General features: G+C 41.4%; 1 protein-coding gene and 1 long non-coding RNA gene across 3 annotated transcripts; one reads left to right on the top strand and one right to left on the bottom strand.

Moving 5' to 3' along the window:
• On the top strand, positions 1-21,473 carry pdxdc1 (pyridoxal-dependent decarboxylase domain containing 1). Of its 2 annotated transcripts, XM_068336787.1 has the most exons (24): positions 1-165; positions 3,004-3,158; positions 4,264-4,332; positions 5,415-5,498; positions 5,949-6,098; positions 6,384-6,573; positions 8,558-8,626; positions 8,718-8,796; positions 8,895-8,979; positions 9,498-9,546; positions 9,954-10,055; positions 10,259-10,384; positions 10,931-10,981; positions 12,672-12,716; positions 13,742-13,802; positions 14,108-14,178; positions 14,513-14,618; positions 14,752-14,926; positions 15,674-15,792; positions 15,927-16,048; positions 16,874-16,966; positions 17,735-17,831; positions 17,948-18,046; positions 18,590-21,473. In XM_068336787.1, exons 2-24 carry the CDS (start codon positions 3,085-3,087, stop codon positions 18,847-18,849), a joined length of 2,376 nt encoding a protein of 791 aa, XP_068192888.1. In that variant the 5' UTR covers positions 1-165; positions 3,004-3,084; the 3' UTR covers positions 18,850-21,473. The 2 variants fall into 2 exon arrangements, with proteins under 2 accessions (XP_068192888.1, XP_068192889.1); XM_068336788.1 differs by lacking the exon at positions 12,672-12,716.
• On the bottom strand, positions 15,902-18,734 carry LOC137609634 (uncharacterized). The gene is made up of 3 exons (XR_011038367.1): positions 18,536-18,734; positions 17,586-17,907; positions 15,902-16,017 (listed from the first exon to the last, which is right to left on the bottom strand). It is a non-coding gene; the product is annotated as an uncharacterized lncRNA (long non-coding RNA).
• Positions 21,474-21,524: the final 51 nt, after the last annotated feature.

Genomic DNA, 21,524 nt, shown 5'->3' with positions numbered 1-21,524 from the left:
GTCAAACCAGGAAGTAAACTGTCCGGTTCAGTGTGTGGAGGATAGGAGGAATTTGGAGCAGCACCTACGTGTCACAATCAGGAAATTATCAACGAGCGCTGCGGTGTTTCCTGCTCACGGGGTGTCACCGGGTCTCACCGGGTCTCCAGCCTCAGCTGCGTGAAGGTAAGGAGAACCGCGGGGGGAACCCGCCGCTAGCGGAGCGGGTGGTTCCGTGACGGGGCAGCGGACCCACGGCTCCCCGGTGGACGGGTCCTGGCCGGAAACCAAACGTCGGTTCTCAGGCGTGTTTGATCAGTTGTTGTTGTTGTTGTTGTTGTTGTTGTCCCAGCCCAGTAGACCACGTCTCAGTCACAGCAGTAGCTCACCTGTGAGAAACTGAAGTTTCCTGTCGGCAGGAAACTGCAATACCTGTAGTACTCCTGATAATGATCATACAACTGTTACTACTACTGCTAATGTTGTTACTACTAGTACTGCTAATACTACTACTGCTACTACTATTACTACTGCTACTACTGTTACTACTAGTTACTACTACTACTGCTAATACTGTATTGTTACTGCTAGTACTGCTAATACTACTACTACTACTACTACTATTACTACTGCTACTACTACTACTACTGCTATAACTACTAGCACTACCACTACTACTGCTACTACTACCACTACTATTACTACTAGCACTGCTACTGCTACTACTCTTACTAGTAGTAGTAGTAGTAGTACTACTACTACTACTACTACTTGTACTACTACTACTAGTAGTAGTACTGCTACTACTGTTACTACTACTGCTACTACTACTGTTACTACTGCTACTACTACTGCTGTTACTACTACTACTACTACTATTGCTACTTCTACTACTTTCACTACTACTACTACTACTGTTACAACTACTGCTACTACTAGTTACTATTACTACTACTACTGTTACTACTGCTACTACTACTGCTACTACTAGTTACTGTTACAACTACTACTACTGCTACTGCTATTACTACTTCTACTACTGTCACTAATACTACTACCACTACTGCTACTACTACTGCTACTACTACTACTACTACTACTTCTACTACAATCAATCAGTCAAGTTTTATTTATATAGTGCTTAATCATGGCAACAGACATTTCAAAGAGCTTTAACAGACAGACAAACCCGACTGAACCCTCCAGAGCATTAGCGACAGTGGAGGGAAAAAGTCCCTCATTGAGGAAGAAACTCTGGGCAGGACCCAGAGTCTTTTGGGCGGCCCTCCGCCTTGACCGGTGGGTGGAAAAGAAAACAAATGAAGATAAGGACAGGGTAAGAGAAAGAGAGACAGGGAGAGAGTGGCAGGTAGGCTGATAGAGTCAGTGTTAATATGGTTATAGTTAGACGACTGGGGTTGTTGCCTTCAATACATGTTTCCCATCAAGTAGTTGGTAAGTCAAGGCACAATTACAGCTGCATGGATGACTGTATGGTGGCACAGAGGAAAAAAGGAAGCAGGACCCCAGCCAATGGATAGATGAGGGGTGGTACTGGTGGGCTTGGAGAGAAGGTCCACAGAGGGCGGTCCACAGCTGATGAGGGGTGGATGAGGGGTGAACCTGAGAAAACCTATAAGGACATAGAGCACAGAGACTCCAGGGGAGAAGTTGAGTTAGTAAGGTGTGATTGGAGATGTGGAGAGAGAGATCGGAGAGGAGGAGGAGTAACAGATGGTCAGAGAGAAGGAGGAGGAGAGAGGAGCTCAGCAAGTCTGGATGTTGTCATTACTTATTACTACCACTACTATTACTGTTACTACTACTACTACTACTACTGCTACTGCTACTATTACTACTAGTAGTACTACTACTACTAGTGCTACTACTGATGCTCTCTCTACTCCTACTGCTGTTAAACTCGTGAAGTGAAAACAATGAGTCCCAATCAGGAACAAGCTGATAGATGAGAGCCAATCAGGAACAAGCTGATGGATGAGGGCCAATCAGGAACAAGCTGATAGATGAGAGCCAATCAGGAACAAGCTGATGGATGAGGGCCAATCAGGAACAAGCTGATAGGCATTTGGAGGTTAACACATTCACACCGTCTGCTAGATTGAACCTGAACGTTTCTTTTCATGGTGGTCAAACAAGTATCATGTTTACAGTTGTAGTCTACCTAACAGGAGGATGATGCTGATGCTCAGGTTATTCTGCCTCTTGGAAATAATTTCACATTTTTTAAAAAAGTGGCTGAAATATCTCTTTTAATCACAGGTATGTCAAAATGTGTTGAAATTTGGAGACCACATCACAAATTTACTTTAGTAAAATATACTAAAATCATATTTGGAGATGTGCCTACTTTGTACTGCATTCATTCATTGGATGGAATCAGTGAACAGCTAACATTCAGTTCTGGTTAATCCTACTGACTTCAGAAGAGTGAACGAGTAAACTTTCAGAGCTAAGACAAATCAGAAGTACCTGTTTGGGTGGAGGTAATCAGGCTTTTATGAAGCTTTCATTTGCAGTGGCCAAAGCAAACACACAGGTGTCTTCCACACCCATTCACATGTCTTCCTGTGTTCTCTCCTTGGAGCCTGAACAAGTCTTGTTTTTTATGTTGTTGTTGTTGTTTTTAATCAGTACAATGATACACAAGCTTAATCCCCCGTCATGTGACATCTGCTGAAGTTTCAGACAATCATTGAAAACCGTTTTATGACTAAGAGTGAACTTTGTTGCTATTGTGGCTGCTGACAGCTTTTAAATGTGAAGGGAGGTGAGAGTTATTGACACGGACAACAGTAGAGACTTGACTGGGTGTGGATAACAACAATAACGTGTTTGCTGTGAGTGATGCAGACTACGGTTGTGAAGACAAATCGAACCAGTGGGTATGGGTTTTCATGGCTTAATTTACTGTCAGGTTGCGTTTTTGTGATAAACCATGGAGTGTTAGCATTTGAAGTGATTTTTTATAAAATATTGATGTAGAATTCTCTTTAATTTTCCCAGAAACATACACACACACACACACAAACACACACACACACACACACACACACACACACACACACACACCTACATACATAGAAGATGGTGGACTCCACGCTAGCTGAAGTGGACAGAAATCTCAGTGAAGCTATGAGAATCCTGGGAGATGGACGGAGGTAAGATAAGAATGTTTTTATACCAGAATTGCCAATTTAAAAGTCCTGAAGCTACCTGCAATTATGTTCTTAATAACAGCAGTGTGTCTAAAAATGTGAGCAAACCTCAAAATTTTTCAAATAATTTATATTTTAATGCACAAAAATGCATTGGAGACACTGCTTATTCTATTTAAAAAAACAAGAAAAGCGGGAAAAGTTATCGAATTTGATAATATTTTATAGAAAAGTCAAGAAATATAATGTTCTTTTGTCTGAGTTATGCTTTGTCTTTTGTCTTTATTTAATTGCAATGTTTTTTATGTAGCTTTTATGTTGTATGTGTTTGCAGTTTTCCTTTGATTTCTACTTTGTACACTAAAAAAAGTTTATTGGATGTAGACAGTAACCATCTAAGCTGACTATTTTAGAAATGACCATAGGCTAAGAAACTGAGTTTATGCTGATAGTGAAGGAAACATTTTGTCTATTGAAAGCTACTAAATACCAGGGCTTTGAACTGGTTCATGGAATGAAAACAAAAACCAAAAACTTTTTGTATTTTGCCAAAAAGGAAACCGAAACTAAAATTTTTTTAAATATTTTTTAATGTTCTGGAACAGAATCTGTTATTTAAAATAGCAGTAACCGGTTAACACCTTTTTTTTTTCATTCTTAAAAAATATCTCACCTCATGTTTCTCAATGCGTGATGTGAGTAGAGAGAAATTGAGGCGCGTCACTAGCAGTGAAGGAAAAGGCAGTCTCCCAATCTCGTTTTGTTCAAAGCAGGTAAACACTGCAGTCTGTTGATCTTAAAAAATGTTTGATTTAGACGTTAACTCGTTGGTTGCAGACATTTTCAGAGCAGAGTTCCCTGAAACTTGAAATCTTTGAGGCTTTGAAACTTTGAAACTTTGTTGTAACCTATTTAACTACGTATTCGGAACATTTTTTCCCCGCTCTAACCAGTTCAGGGAAGTCAAATCTTGTGTGGAACTTAAAACCAGAAACGTTATACCTGTTTCTATTCAGAACGAACCAATTGGCAAAACATTCTGTTTCAAAGCCCTGATAAATACAAGAGGAATTAGTGAGGTTGTTGTTTGTGCTGTTCACCTGTTCAGAGAGCTGGAGGCAGGAACAGAGAGACAGCATTTCAGCAGAGCCAGCATCCCTGGACCCCTGCAGAGAGAGTAAGACCCACATACACACACATATGCACACACACACCCAAACAGACAAAATTACATCATCAAAGAACTGACAGAAAGTTACCCTTTGATATAAGAAATATTTTAATAACCTCCAACATGACTGATTACAGTCTGTTTTAGGGTGAAAAGGTTAGTTTTTCACCTTTACTGGATTATCTTGCTCCTGACATGAAAGCCCTTAGGACACACTGGTTACCTTGAACACTTTGCTTATTTTTACTTTATTAATTAACGTGTTTATTTGATACTTAATTTTGGTGCAATTTTGTGCATGTTTTAGTTTTCTTTTTTGTGTTATATAGTTTGCATTTTTTACTTATTTGTTAGTTGATTTCTTACATCCCGCGTCAAAGCGGTGATGTACTGTATTTTCAGCGTTTGTGTGTTTGTCCATTCATCTGTTCGTCCGGTAGGTCGGTAGGTCGGAGCACTAGCTTTGATCTTTGACCTATGCAAGTAGGTCAGGGTAAAATGTTGAACTCAGGGGTGTCGCGGGATGTTGCAGTCTGTGACTGCCTTGATTCTTGTTTTTAATTCAGTCATCTCTCTGTGAACTTGAGTTTGATGTGTCTCATCGCCGCCTGGGTTTGGGGTGCAGTGTGTTGTACTTATCTTTTTAACATTTCATATAAAAGTATAAATTAAAACTAAATAACTAAAAATATAAAAGCACATGGGGGGGCGGGGGGCACATGCACTGCTCAGGTTGTAATGATGACTCAAAGCGTGCTGCAGTCGTCTGTATGTGGTGTCATCAGATGTAAATGTGTTACTATCATCTCCAGCGGTGAAACATTATGATGAAGCACGGACTGTTAATTTTACTCCACCACGCTACACATGTTACCTTATTGAACTGCAAGAACTGTTACAATGTTCTGTGAGGGGTTATGACAGCTGACACAGCCGAGTTGGTCGTGATGCTTTCAGTCCCATCAGATAAATTCTAGTTGATCAAGAGTCTTAAGCAGCAGAAGACTTTTAGATGTGGTTGTCACAGCAGAAGAAAATGTTTCATACGCTTGACGTTATAAATAAAAGCTGATTGATTATCTTTACAGTGGTCAGGATTTTGCCACAATTCTGCGTCTAGTTCATAACGTCATGCATGAAGAGGAGGAGGAAGAGGACAAGCCCAGCCAACAGTAAGTAGAACTAACCTGTGAAAAACATGATGTAATAAATAGTGAGTAGCACTGCCAGCGTTTGTAGCTCGATCCTTATGAGGGAACATTCAGTGTTTGATCTCTGACCTTTCAATGGGGTCAAAATGTTCTTCATGGTGTGAAGTCATGACTATGAAAAAGTTCTCTGTCAATCCTGATTACTTCTATTTAGTTGAAAAAATTACAAACACAAAATACATACTATTTACATTATATTATTACATAATATTTGTACTCACATTATTCGAATTGTAATTATGGCTGTTGCTTAGTGGTAGAGCAAAGCATTACCACTTATTTGTCTTTTGTAACTTTTTACAGATAAAATAGACTGTTTTTCATCATTTCAAATTTTATTTGATTCCATTCCTGATGTCAACATCGGTGTCTTGTCTCTCCTTCCCCAACTATGATGAATTTGTTTTGCAGGGGGATGCAGGATGTGGGCCATCTGGGTCACATGGCCTTGTTGGGTCACAGCCTGGCAGCTTACATGTCGGTGTTGGACAGAGAGAGACTGCGGAAGCTGACCACTCGGATTCTGTCTGACGCCACGCTGTGGCTCTGCAGACTGTTCAGGTGGGCTTGTCACTGTACTGTACTGTGACTGGTGTCCAACATGTCCCTGTTGTGAAGACCACGGCTCCAGTTTACTGGTCTTTAATTCAGTCCAGCCATACAGGGGAGACCCCATTACATCTGTTTGGGTCCAGGAATAACCGCATTATTTATTGTTTTCATTAGGATGCATGATTTTTTTTTTTAAATTACACACATACATTGTGTTAGCACCAATAGGGTGGTGTTTATTGAAAGTCTCCAGCTGGTTACTCACTGCTAACACACCTCTGTCATCTATCCCAGGTATGAGAACGGTTCGGCCTATTTCCATGAAGATGACAGAGACGGCCTCGTAAAAGTGTGTCGGTTGGTCATTCATACTCACTTTGAAGAATATGGCTCTGAGGGTTATGTCGCCCTGAGCTCCAAACAGCCAGTCATCTACCACAGCGCCTCCGGCAGATCGGGACTGGGTCAGCATGTGTGCAGCCAGGTAGGAAGGGTAGAACTCAGCATCATAAGTGAACATGTCGTCTAAAGTCCATGATGCATTAAGGGAGTGTCCGGCTCTCAGCCGCCGGTCAAACGGGGCTGGAATTCTTCTTAAGCATGATGTTATGCATCAGATGTATGGCAGCTGGATTAGTTCTTTAACCATCTCTGATGGGACGGGCCGTGGAAAATTTCTTTCGTCTAAATGAGGCAATCACGGTGGGTGGGATTGACGGTGGGAGGCGTCAGCTCACCTCCCAGCCACTGCCGAGGCGCCCTTGAGTAAGGCGCCGTCCCCCCTACGAGCTGCTCTATTGGGTCGCACTCCAGGAAGCTGCTGCCCGTCACTCTGCCTCCCGATGTACAGCTTGATGTTGTGTATTGTGTGTACTAACTGCATGCTTACAGGCCCCCTTGTGTGCTGTGGTTGTTTCAGGGGCCTGTACATACTGTGAAAAAACTAACACAAAAATGTAACAATGTACACCGGAGTGACAAATTTAATTTCCCCGAGGAGATCAATAAAAAGTATATCTTCTTCTTCTTCTTCACTAATACTGAAGCAAGGGTAAAGACATGGAAAATCAAGCTTCTGTTTTGTAATTCTATTCAAAGCTTGAGACTCAGTTCACACAAGCAGCAGGCTGGTGGAGAGAAACCACTGAAGAGTGTGAAGTCGGTGTATCCTTTATACAGTTGTGACATTGTGATCTCCAACACCTACTCAGATTTTATGGGCTTGAACTCGATCTGAATCCAATTCTGGACAAATAATTTGCTACATGAGAAAAAACTGTTTTTATCTGGTAGATTACATATAATCCAGTTACAAATTGTTAATGACAGACATATGGGGGTATCTAATTTAGATGAAATAACTTAATTATGATACTCAAGATAACACAGTGACAATAAATCAATAACAAGGTTTCACAGAAAACAAAGCATTTTACTCACACAGAAGTATTTTTTACCAGCATATTCCTCTTTTTCTTTAGAAGCCAAGTGTTCCTTTACTTGGATCTCTGGTAATTTAATGAAAACATTCATATTGGTGAGGGACAAGTATGTGGTCCTCTGCGTTCACGCCTCTCTATCATGTATCCACCAGCCATTAAATATGGCAGAAATCTGCCATAGTTAACTGAGTAAGATCAATCAATCAATCAACTTTTTTTGTAGTGCACTTAGTCACGTCAATAGACATTTCATAGCACTTATACAGGCTGAGAAAACCAACAAATCAGTGCTGCCACGCATTCCTGTGAGTGTTCTAGGTCAGGATCAGTTCGTGAAAGGGATCGTTCTGGTTAAATGATAACTCCATTCCTGAGGAAAGTACTCCCTCCAGGAAATTGCAATGTCAAATATTTAATAACTGTCATGAATCCAACCTCAACATGCAACCTCCTGGAGGGACTGAATGTTACCAGCTTCAGACAAGATACATCTCTGTGCCATTTACGCACAAGGCACAGCAGCTGAACTGACACCATTCCTCCTAGATCTAATGTTAATGAACAATCCCTCCGTAGCTGTTGTATGTGGCCCCACCTACCTAAGTGTATTTTGCCATCTGAGTAACGTATCCTGAAAGCCGCTGAAGAACACTACACCACAGCAAACCAGTTTGTGTTTGTCTGTGTGTCTGACCACACCTTGTGTTAAGACGAACACACGGATGCTTACACAACGTGGAGGTTAGGCGTGAAAATCACAAGCGTTTTCTCACCTGTCACACATGATATGAATGAGGAAGAGTAACGCATGAAATTAAATTCTCTGCCAACACTGACATAGAATGTTCTTTTTGAGCTTCAGCTAAATTGGAAATGTCCTTGTCTTAGTATGACTGTATCATATGACCGTTGTTAGAGTTGGAAAGTCTATAAAGTGTGACTCATCGCTGGTTCATTTTTAATTAGTCCTGCAGATTTTACCATCAAACTGTGAGGCGGACTTAATTTTGGTGTTTGTCTCTTTAGCTCGGCCTTCCCCTCTCCAGTCTGTGTGCAGTTCCCTGCAACACTGTCTTTGGATCCCAACACCAAATGGTAGGATAATGAATAATTTAACAATATTTAACAGTTTGAAGACATAGTTACAGGGTTTTTATTGGACTCACGTCCTCGTTGTCATCACCAGGATGTTGCGCTGTTGGAGAAACTTATCAAAGAGGACATGGAGGCTGGGAAACTCCCTCTGCTGCTGATTGCCAATGCAGGTGAAGGAACTTACAGTTCTGAGGTTTTCACATTCTAATATTCGATACATGCCAAAATTTGGAAATATGTTTTTTCTGCTTTGATTTTTTTTCCCCAGGCACCCCTGGAGCAGGTCACACAGACAAGTTGTCTCGTCTGAAGGACCTCTGTGAGCAGTACAGCATGTGGCTCCATGTTGAGGGGTGGGTTGCTATTCTGAAGCAGATGTGATCTTCAGGGTGTCTGTGGATGGACCTCCATCTACATCAACTTCCACTCAAATGACTGAACCGTCTGCTTGTCTAGACAGTAGTATAACATCTGAGATGAATGGAACACAGCCATTTGAGATAAAATACATATTCCAGTGTTTTACACCTCAGTTTTATAGTTAGTAAATTAAAACTTTGTGCTATTCTTTTAACTTACCTGTAAATGAAAATATTTCACTCACAAAGCATGTGGTTAGATCAAAGGAGTTGTACCAAAATAATTAGTTGGTTAGAGGTTATTATCCATGTGTTTAGCAGTAACATATTTTAAAACAATTGATGTTGAAATTACGGATTTTGTTGACATTCACTACATATTTCATCACAAAATGTCTTCTGAACCTCTTTGTGCTTTCAGGCCTGACCACCAATGAGTCTGATGTTCCTGTTGTCAGTAGTGTCATATTTAATGTCAACATTTATTTTTGATCATGTGTTTTCCTCTCTAGGGTCAACCTGGCAACCCTGGCGCTGGGTCAGGTCACCTCTGCTATCCTGGTAATGTCTTCAGTTTAAACACACAGAGTGACATTAAGTTTGTGGCCTGTTTGTCAGTATAGCTATTAATTCACAAAATTATGGACAGTAAATGGGTTGTTAGTCGTGTTCTTGTTGTCCAAACTGGACACAGTTATTGTTCCAGGTGAAGATTCATTCAGAAACTAATGTGGGGATTTGTCAGTGCTGTTTCTTAAACTCAAAAGTAAGACTTCCTTTTGAGCTACAGTACATTAATTATTTTACTAAAACAAAAGTGTTTTTTAGTGTTTTTTACATCCATCTAGGACCTTTTTACAAAATTTGTTGCTATGGAAAACAGGATTTCCCTCCAATACATTTGAAGTGTGTATTACAGGTGACAAAACCCTCTTGTAACCCGCGTGTGTCTGTTCCTTCAACCCCAGGCTGGGACCAGATGTGACAGTATGACCCTGACCCCAGGTCAGTGGCTGGGGCTGCCTGCTGTAACTGCGGTCACCCTCTATAGACATGAAAACCCAGCGCTGGTAAGCTCGTGTGAACATCTCCACTCAGCAGTGAATGTTGTCTTAATCACACAATTCAACTGAGAAAATGTGATGGAGTTAAGTTCAGACTGAATGCCATTCTCCTCCACCTGCCACTTTTGTACAGATTAGTGTCAGTCCAGCAGTCCGGTGTCTTGGGCTTCCTGTCAAACACTCAGTTGTGTGTCTGATTTGTGTCTCAGTCTCTGGCAGCAGGTTTGACCTCCAGCCAGCCGGCGTCCAAACTCCGAGCGCTTCCTCTCTGGCTCTCCCTGCAGTGCCTCGGTCACAACGGAATCGTCCAGAAGATCAGACATGCTGCTGCTCTGGTGATCATGAATTACTTCATAACATTACTAATGTTGAAACAAATCAGTTAGGAATCACCTGCTCAAAGTGTTTCTTGGCAGTTCAGTTCACTACCTTTGATCTATGATCTTACTCACACTGGCCTTCTCCCTTGTCTTTCTATCTTTCCCGGTTCCTGAGTGTACAAAAGTTGAAATTTGACCTTGACCTAGCTTTCTCAAGGTCGTCATCTCATTTTCACCCCCTTTGCTGCCTGAGTAATGTGCTTTTTGTTTCTTTTTTCAATCTGCAACGTTTGCGAAGATATTTAGTGGACTAACAGACGAACGCACAAACACTGACAATTACAACACATCCCGTCCGCAGGATTAAAAAAATCTAAATAGCTTCCGAGTCAGTGAACGTTGACCCCCGCGTGTTGACACTTCCTCAATTTGCCACTATTTTTCGAAAGACTTGGAGGATTATTTGCTTTAGCTTTTCAATTTTTTTTTGAAAGAAACACATTTTTGCTAATTTGGATTTTTAAAGTAATGAATTAAATATTTCTGTCTTATCCTCTCCAGAGCCAGCAACTCCTGCAGAAACTTAAAACAGTGGCCTCCATCAAAACATCAGTAAGTGTTTACTTCACATAAATAATGTCATTTCTTCCAGTCTAGACACAGCTTGTGTTTATTAATGACTTTTGTGTTTCTTTTCATGCTTTATTATTGTTTACGTAACTTATGTATAATTAATTGGTTGATAAAAATCTGTTTAGATGGTTTTTGGTGGGTCTTTTTCAAGGCTGGATTAAAGTGATTTTAATTATTTTAAATGGGAAAATGTTTGACTTAGAGCCCAGTCCTGGAATGGATTAAACTTGCGTCTTGAGGTTCTACTGTACAGTCCTTTTCTTATTGTATAATCAGTATACCATAATATAGCATGTTGATTCACACTAGACTGAGAATCAAACTAAGTCAACAGTTAGCATAATAAAGGATTGTCATTCGAATACACCCTATAGTCTCATTGTGGTTAACCAGCAGGAGTAATTGGATCTAATACTGTCCTCTTTCTCTGGAGACTAGTGTTCAATACTGAGCTGTGCTGTAGGACTGGTGGCTTGTGTCTTGCCTGAGCAGTGTCTGTAACTCACTGTAATATTTATAATAATATCGTATGAAAAAATATAATCTCATCGAAAACTACAGGATAACGTCTAGTGCAAGCCTTTTCCAAAAAAAGTGAAATTTTGACCACTTAATGACCAAGTAGCTTGAGTTGCATGACATCACAACTAATTAAATAAAAGTATTTCACAATGATTGAAGCCACAAAAATAAATCAAATGTATGTTTTTGTCATTTACAAATTGATTTTTTCCCTCATTGGTGCTTCAGCTCCATAGAGCTCCATTCATTTAGGACCATTGTGACAAAGACGATCCAAGAGTGGAGGGTCACTATAGTAGTGTATTTACCCTCAGTATAGGAGGCTGAAATGTCCTACTAGTGTGTTCAGGGTTTCAAATCCTGGAGTTAGAAAGGATCTGACATGCCATTCATGTTAGTGACAGTAATGACAGCAGTTAAATGATTAAATGCTTATATCAGCAGTTTTCTTGCAGGAGATAGAGTTACCAACAGTACTGCCTTCTCTTGTGGCCTCAAGTTTATTCTGGAGAGTTTCAGTTGATTCTTCTAGAAGTGGGAAATGAACATAACTTCTGGATTGAGCACCAGAAGTTTAGTTTCTGAGAAGCCAAATTCATTTATTATTTCTACCGTTATGTTTTTGAACTTCTTCACCAGATTCATTCTAGACCCATTAAAACAGAAATGAGTACTTTTTAAAAAAAAATTTGTAGATTATTTAAACCGATGCTTCCAATATTTTCAATCGTATTTATTGAGTAATGTGAGAAGCTGGACTCCTGAGATGAGAGATCAGCTGATAGGTCTGGACCTCGAATGTGTCAGAAAATGTTTTAGAGGGAAAGATACGCTAACCGAACCGGTGGTCACCACTAGAGAAGCAGCACAAAGCTGGATCCCATTACAAGATTAACTGGTCAAACGAGGCAGGAAGCGTCAGCTCCTCCTCACCTTCATTGTTTCCTATAGGTCACGCTGATCTCTGAGGAAATGTTTTGTCAGCTACGTAATAAAGTTACTTCTTCTGTGCTACATTGTTGATACACACATTCATCCATCCATCCCTCCCTCCCAAAAGTTTTCTGGCTCTATCCCAATGAAAGTAGACCCCTGTTGTTTTGTGGACACGTGAACAAATCAAAAACGAACCCGTTTGTGTTTGTAGGCTGTGTTACACACGGAGATATCGCCCGGCAGAGCGTGTTTCATGGTAAAGTTGTTCTCCACATTACTGACTTGGCTCAATGGCTTGTTCACTGGCATCCCTCTAAGTCACTGACATGTGACATGAGTTGGTATTGTGATGACGCAGTGACCAATCAGAGCACTGGGATCAGAATCACTCAGTGGTACTTAAACTTGGTAAAAGTGGAATACATTTCCGTTTTGTTCATTCCTAAGTATTAAATACCACTGGACTGGTTATCTTTGGGTGTTAACCTGCAGTTCCAGGTGTGAGTGCTTTCTGTGTGTGTGTGTGTGTGTGTGTGTGTGTGTGTGTGTGTGTGTGTGTGTGTGTGTGTGTGTGTGTGTGTGTGCGTGCGTGCGTGCGTGCGTGCGTGTGGGTCTGGTCAGTTTGGGTTGACTTGGGTTCAGTGTCTCTGGGGCTTCACTGTGGGACGTTCAAGGTACTTTTGAGGTTTTTCAGGGAATGACTCTCCCCACTCGCTGTGATTTGGTGCCTTTGATATCATCCAAGAATCAAACAACTCACCAACATGTGATACAAATGTCCCCACTGTGGGACTATTAAGGGTTTATCTTACCTCTTCTTACACTCCTACATCTGATCTCGTTTTTATGCCACTGCCTCTGAACGTGTGTGAAAGAATGATTTAAAAAAAACTTCACACACATTTGGAGCCTCTAAAGGCATACATTTCACACCTGTCTGCTTTTGCACCGTTTCTCTTTGAGTGTCAGCCTGAAAGCGTTGGGTTGTAGAAGCATCTGTGTCCTCAGACACTAAAGTTCTTGTTTCAGTAACACCACTTTGTGATTGATTGTTAGAATGTTTTCCAACGGAGGAGAGACTGGACAGAATAGACATTATGAGACGAAGTAGAAAGATACCTGCCAAGGTGTCTTGGTGGACGTGATGTTTTCTACGATGAGGGATCTGTGATCCCTTAAAGTGCTGCCTCAGTCTTGCCGCGAGAAATAGGGGTGATGGTCCTGTGTTTAATCTCCAAACATAAGCATCCTTTCACCTCGGTGTCTTTGCGTGTCCGACAGGTGGAGGATGAATTCAGCTCCCCGGTAGTACTGTTCAAGTTCTCCCAGGAAATAAGTGCAGGTAAGAGTCTAATCTAACTCAAGCGACTGTAATAAAGGATTATTTTCAGTTAGAAACAGTAACCCCCCCCCACACACACACACACTCACACACACATTGTTCTTTAAATCTCTGAAAAGTTCACCTCTTCTTACTCAGTTCCTAAATGTCCAGAATAAATTTCACTGCTAAAAGATTATTTAGGTTAGGGTCAGAAATGACTGAGTTAATGTAAGATTAACGCCACTATATAATAAATTATGTATGAAAGATTATAAACAGTTTTCTAGATTTAAATGTGTTTTTTTTCCTTTGTGTGATGTCAGCATCCAGTGGGGGTTCAATGGAAAGTTACTGTGCTGGAGAGAAAGAGGTGCTTGATGCCTTCAACAGATGGGTGAGTGTATTGTCCTTCAAACGGCCCCCGGCCTGGTGTATTTATGTAACAATCATTAAAGGTCTGGATGTATGTGCAAAATTTACACTACGATGGTTGAAATCTCTTCATTTCTGTGCATTTCATTGCACAAGTTTTTTGTAAATCGGAAATATTCCCCATATTTATCATGTGCATGTAAGGTTTGCCCAGAAACACTGAAGTGTCTTTTGAGTGGGGCCAGGAGTCTGAGGTCTTATTCTTCTTCTTTTTTTTCCACTGGGCAACACTTTTGTTATCAGTGATCTGAACAATTCACTTTACCAACAGGTATCTTTGTAATTGTCTGTTGCAGATGGCTGAACAGCTGGTCCAGCGTCTCCCAACCAGTGGGGTGGAAGTGGTGGAGCTTGAAGACGAGGGTGCATGTGTTCGCTTCAGTCCCCTCCTGACTGCTGCAGGTACAGACACACACACACACACACACACACACACATATTGTTTGGATTCAAACAGTGCATGGCCCGCGGGCCGTTGTTCGCCCGTGTCTGTCTTAAAACCCGCTTTGACCACGGCCGTGTCTCTTCTGTGCAGGTCTGGGCACCCAGCAGGAGGATGTGGACGACCTGGTGAAGACGCTGTCAGAGCTGGCGCTGATCATGAGCTCCACAATGAGCATCAGACAAGACTTCAGAGAAGAAACCCACCGTCACGCTCCCTCACTCTTATACGTAGAGGATCTCAGCTGGCCTGGGCTGGGGGCTCTCCGGTAAAACTGGTTTTAAAGACTGATTGCTTTGACTCCATCTTTTTACTTTTAAATTATACGTAAATAACAAAATAAATATTCGGTCGCAGAATTTCGTTTTTCGCGGGTGTTAACGAGGGATTACTGAACACCATAATACCAGGAGGGAGGTGATCCGTTCACGAGTAAACGCCTTCAAGTCAGTCGCTTCATATCTGCTGTTTAATCCATCTACAGATTATTTGCGGTGACTGCTTGTGATTAGGTACAGTAGACATCTTGGAACAATCAGATACATGACAAAGAGAGACATAATGAATAACAGCTGAATTTATAAGACAACCCAAGTAGTTTAAAGTTCATTATAGATGATCTTTCATCATATTTAGAACATTTTCCAAACTCATCAACTCCTTTAACTAATGGATTCTTTCACAAGAGTCTGGGAAGTTTATCCATGGAGGGAAAAATTCATAAATGATTCAGTCTGAACTCTGTTGGTATAACATGGCAGGTGTATCCTCAAATACTGGAGTAACATTTGTGGTAAACATTGAAATATGTTGTAGCAGTGTTTAAACATTGAGTAGGACGGTACATTTTAGATATTGATTTGGCTGAATGGTTCCACAGTCAGTGTTTCACAGAAAAATATCTTTATGCCTGGTGGACAGAGCTGATTGAGGCCACACACACACACACACACACACACACACACACACTGGTGCTGTGTGTGTGTGATGACATGACAGATGTTGTGTTATTCAGGTATGAGCCTGACACTGAAGGAAGCAGTGAGAGCAGGAGGAAGCAGGAAGTTAAAAAAATCAACTCTGAGCTGCTGAAGAAACTCCAAGACCTGGACGCTGACATCGTCTTCTCCAGCGGTTCGTCCAACTTCCTGTTTCACTGAGTTTCCACTCCTGTAGCTGTCCCTCTAGATGATGGGGCTTGTTCTTTGTCTCAATTTCCCCCCCTGCCCCCCCCCCCCCCCCACACACACACACCTCTCCCTCTCTAGGCCCAGAGTTTGGAACAGAAGAGGACTGTATCTTTGTTGGTATGGTGACGGAGGACGTGGATGTTTCAGCCCTTGTGGAGACGATAGCCGCCTTTGGAAGAGACATAGAAGAGAACGGACGAGTAAATAATATACGTATACATAAGATAATATATTAGTTCCACAGTGTATTTCCATATACAAATAAATATACACATACAATTACCCATGCATATACACATAACACAGGGTGTGATTTGTTGGGGGATGGGACCCCTCCCCCTCTGGTTTTTGCATCTTTACCTCTGCTGACTGAATTTCATCATTACAAGCAGGTGGTGCCCGTTTCCTTACAGGTCGTCTATAGTCTATATTGCTGCTCTAAATTTAAACGTGACATGAATTGTCTTCAGTCTCCATGAACAGAAATGCATTGTGGGTTCCTTTCCTGCTCACAAGTTCACAGAGATGTGGAGAAAATTTCTGTGAACAGGAAAGAAGAAGAGACCACATGAAGTCTGACATCGGAGCAAAGTCTGACATTTGATGAGTCATTTTAACATGACATGAAACCTGAATCTATGGGGTGTTAATGTGACATTTTACAGACTGTTATCATTCGGCTAAATGCTTTTGTCATGTTTCCTTTATCCACGGTGTCCGAAGCCTGATTAGAGCACCTTCACCATCTTCATCATCTTCATCTTCCACAATTAAATGTTTCCTGTGTTTTTAAGTTGATATTAATTAAGAATGTTGAACTGTTCTGAATTTATCCTCGTAGGGTTTACTATTAATGTAAAAGAGAATTAGGCCTGTTGATTGTTTTTTCATGATTTAAAAAAAAACATCCCCCCCTGTTTTATGACAAATCACACCCTGTATATACATATACATACATATACTGTATATACACTTGTACATACATGTTAAACATTTAACAAGCAGTGTGTTCCTGTTGTGCTCAGCTGCTGGAGAACATGACAGAGGTGGTGAGAAAAGGCATCCTGGAGGCAGAGCTTCAACTACAGAAGGCCAATGAAGAGAAACTCATGGAGGAGGTGTGTGTGTGTGTGTGTGTGTGTGTGTGTGTGTGTGTGTGTGTGCGTGCGCGTGCGTGCGCGTGCGTGCGCGTGCGTGCGCGTGTGTGTGTGTGTGTGTGTGAAACAACAAAAAGCCCCGACGACAGACACAACAGCTCACACGTGATTGTTTGGTTCTTGACAGTCTCTTATCTGCTGAGGCCAGCAGCAGACTGTCTGCAGACAGACGACCCCCCCCAGAGCGCGTAACCACAACACCCCCACACTCCCTTCAAAAGTCACACAATTTGAGACTCAGGAGAAACTTTCTTAAACTGCTTCATCAAATTCTAACTCATGCAAACAGTTTTCAAACCCCTACTTTCAGTAGATCTGACCATTTACGCCAAACTGTGTAAAAGACAACATTTAGTTGAATGAATTCTGTCAGAGAAGTGTGAACAGTAAATAATACTCGCTGCTTGTGTGAAACTCTTGTGTGAATAGTTGAGAGGTGTTCTGTGAAACGCTACCTATGACCCCCTTGCATCCTCAGTTTTTGTACTTAATCCTGTGGATCCTGTTGATTTATCAGATTCTATCCAGTCATTTATTTCTCTATTTGTGCTCAAACCTCATGACCCAGTGATTCATTTACCTGCATGTCCATCAGAGCAGGAAGTGATCCCTGGAGACGCGCTATAATGTCCACGTGTGAGCAGTCAACCTGAAAAGATAGTCATTACAGGTGTGGACATGCCCCCTCCCTTGATTGTGTGTTTTTGGCTTTATGTGTGTGTGTTCCAGGGGGTGATGAGACAGCTTCCTCTGGTCGGCTCCGTCTTAAACTGGTTCTCCCCCGTTCAGAGTTCGGTGAAGGGCAGGACGTTCAGCCTGGCTGCAGGTAGGCGTCGTCACCACGTGGTCTGTCGACCGGAACACACCGCTTTGGCTTTTGAGTGAACGACTTAAATACACTCCTGTAGTGTTAAAGACCACCTGTCAATCATACTGAATTAGGTTCCCTGGACTCCACTGAGGTGACATACTCCACCAAGGCCCAACCGGGTCGGCCGGCACTTCAAGACGCTCCCTCCGCCTTATCGAAGAGACCACCAGGTGGGGCGTCTACGACGACGGCATTCAGTGACTACAATAAAACCTACTTTATTTGGATCACCTTTTTTGCACAAGACAGGAAGCTCAAATTGCTTTATGTGAAAGAAATTGAATTTAGAAGGTGCTAAAAAAGACAAAAATCAACTTTCAAATAAGGAAGAAGAAAGATTTAAAAACAGGGACAATTATATTCATTAGAATAAGCAAAAACCAGATTAAAAATAAAATAGAGGCCCCATTAGAGTTCAATTTAAGTGTAAGCGAACAAAAGACAGCTTTTTAAGGGTGTGCACAAGTAAAAGGCAAGTTTCATGTTTTACTATTTCATGCAAAGAAGAAAACATTTTAGCTTTTTCTTTTTGTTGTCTATAAATTAGCATTCTCTCTGTTTCAGGTGAACTTATCTTGTCTGCGTTACTGATAAAAGTATCGGGTACTAATTTCTTTATCTGTTTCTTCTCTTTATCTGTTTGTATAAATTAAACTCACATCCTGTCCCGTCCATCCCGACAGTCGTTTACAGTCTTTACTTTTCCCTCCCAGGTCAAAGGTTGTTCCGGCGCTCGGCTGCCGCCTCCGACTCCTTCAGTGAAACCAGTTCCATTGGACACGCAGAGGAAACACCCCAAGAGGGTGGTGTCACCACGAGCATCACCCACCCGTCCCCACCTCTGCCTGAGGAGGATTCTCAAAGTGATGCTGCACCGGAGAAGACCTCAGAGGCGCCTGCAGAGGCGGAGGCGGGGACGGACACCGAGCAGAGGCAGCTTGAAGGCCAGGAGGCGGAGCTAAGTGGGAGATAAGAAAGTCTCCACATGGCACCACTTTACATAACACATGTTAAAAGAATGTAAGTCCTCCAGGTTTAAAGGGAGACAGAAAAGCACTTTGTGCCATCGTTTAGGATCTGTAAGAATGTAAAGATTAGTGACAGCCACCCCACCCCCACATGTCTCCACTGTGATAGTCACTTCAGTGAATCCCAGTTAAATCCAGGGAAACTTAGGCCTTAGATTTTATCATAATGTGTCGACACGAGCCTGAACTCTAGAAGATGACTAGAGTTAAATTATTTTAAAATGATCCAAACACACTGGAGCTGATGAGATGAATCAAACCTTATTCTTTAACTTCCTGTAACACAGATAGATAGGTATACTTTATTTATCCCAAACTGGGAAATTTAAAACAGTTCTACTCAAAGCCGCTTTGTGAAATGTTGTCCCTCATGAAGCTTCGTTCAAGCTAAATAGCCGCTAGTAACTCCCCAGCATCTTTTTGTCCTTCACCGCACTGACAGCGATAATTCACCTTCGTCAGTGTTTTGTTTTTTAAATAATTTTAATACAGTTGAATGATCCCACTTGGAGAAGTAATTATGTTCACTAATGGTTTTAGTATGTTAGTAAGCATATATGTGTGTGTACAGGCCCCTGAAACAACTCGGGGTCTGTAAGCATGCAGTAAATATAAGTGGGAGGTCGAGTGATGGGCAGCTCCATCTTTGATGCTCCCCTAATGACCAACTTGCAAAGGGAACGGCGCCTTGCTCAAGGGTGCCTCGACAGTGCTTGGGAGGTGAGCTGACACCTCCCACTGTCAGCTCACACTTGGAGGTGGCTGGGCGGGGGCGGGAATCGAGCCGCTGATCTTGTGATTATTGGACGACCCGCTCTACCGCTGAGACACTGTATTATTTTCCGTCATTTAAAAAACAGAAACCGTCCCTGTTAAAGTTTACTTTTCCTATTTAAGGTGAGTTCAGAAGCTGTTGAAAGAAAAAAATATATTATTCATTACATGTAACAGAGGAGTTCTTGCTTATTGGGGCACAAGCAGGGACCTTGACATTTTGGGGCTTGTCTGCTCTTTAAACGTCTTTCCGAATGTTTAATTTTTTTTATTTTTTTGCCTTTTCTTTCGGAACTGCACTAGAAGGATCTTGATTTATTGATCTCTGATTGACCATGAATTCCCAGGAATAACCAGAATACCCCCCCACGGGGTTCAGTCTGGGGTTAGATGGGCTTTTCTTTGAAGTCAGCAGCTGTGTGTTGCATTTGCACTCGTGTCTGATTTGGGATGTCCTGCTTGGGGGGAGCAGCCTTTTTGCACCTTGAATATATTTTACTTTATGAAGAGTTAGGATTCATTTTAAACTCCATTCACTTTCACATGTGACTCCAAATGAAACTCAGTATCACTGCTGAGTGTAAGGTGTTGTATGGGTAAAAACATGCTTTCCGTCCTGACATTACCTTTTAAATGTTGACTAGATGCCATATTAGATGGCCAGATGTTTGGTTGCTTATTTGTGTTTTTTGTTTAATTTTTTTTTCAACCTTTGTTTATTTTTAATGATTGTAAACCTTTATAATTTGTCTGCACAAACAACTCTCCTTCATTTGTAACGGTTTTGATGTGCTGTTAGAAATAATCATCCGTGGGAGAGGCTGATGATGCTGAAGCGTGCTTGTGTGCACGTTATTTAAATTTTAATTACTGTATTGCTTGCAGAATGTTCAAATCAAAAACTATGCACAATATACCAGGTGAGCCGTCTTCACTGACTCACAGTGCTTGATCTTAAGTCCATCGTTCCAGTTCATTTACGACACGTGTGGCTCACTGTTACAAGCTGGAGCAAGAAACAAAGGGATGGCGTTTAATCACCCATCACTGTCTGGACCTGACCTACACATTTACATTACTTGTGTGTGAGTAGATGTCAGGCCCTTCCACTGAGTTTAGTTCAGCCCATCCCAGAGGAAAGCCAGTTTATCATAGGAGGTGATGTTAATATTCAGAACTCAGCCTTCTGTCTCATTGGGATGACTTGTTGGACCATCATTCACTGCTGTAGACGTGTTCTCTGTGCAGGCTGACAAAAGCTTCGAACCCAAACTGTTTCAGGCTGCCCCGCTCTCACACCACCTCGTGTTGGGCTTAAATGCATCACTCGGAATGCTGATTCGTTACCCTTGTTTATACATTGGAATAATAGGAAATGAAAGTATGTCGTTAATGATGCCCCATTTGATTTAGTTGTGGGAAATTGAAAATCTATCACCGGTATTTCATTGTGAAAAGCTTTTTTGGAATGAAAGCCCAGAATCGAAATCTCTCCCTTTTTGTTCCAAAGTGCTTTTAGCCAGGTTCAGGTGGAACTTTGAACACAATGGAATTAACACTACCACAAAGAATCTTCTTCAACTTTTTTGCACTTGTTCTGTAAATAATTTCTTTACTGCTGTATTTAAATTATTTTGTGGTGTCAATGAAGCAAAATCTCCTGAATGATTATTTCTGTTCTGTTGTTCTAATGTAAAGCTAAATCAATAAGTTTCTAACCTTAGAGGAATGTGTTTAATGAAGTTTGAAGTTGAAAAAACCCCAAAAACAAAACAAAGAACTTGATATAATGAAATGTCTTAGTCTGTTTTTTTACTCTGTCCCTGTCTCAATGACCTCTTGTACT

This window comes from Antennarius striatus, chromosome 16 (genome assembly GCF_040054535.1).
Source record: "Antennarius striatus isolate MH-2024 chromosome 16, ASM4005453v1, whole genome shotgun sequence".
Classification (NCBI taxonomy): Eukaryota; Metazoa; Chordata; class Actinopteri; order Lophiiformes; family Antennariidae; genus Antennarius; species Antennarius striatus.
The sequence above is the reverse complement of the archived record's forward strand: the minus strand, read 5'-3'. Positions and strand labels throughout refer to the sequence as shown.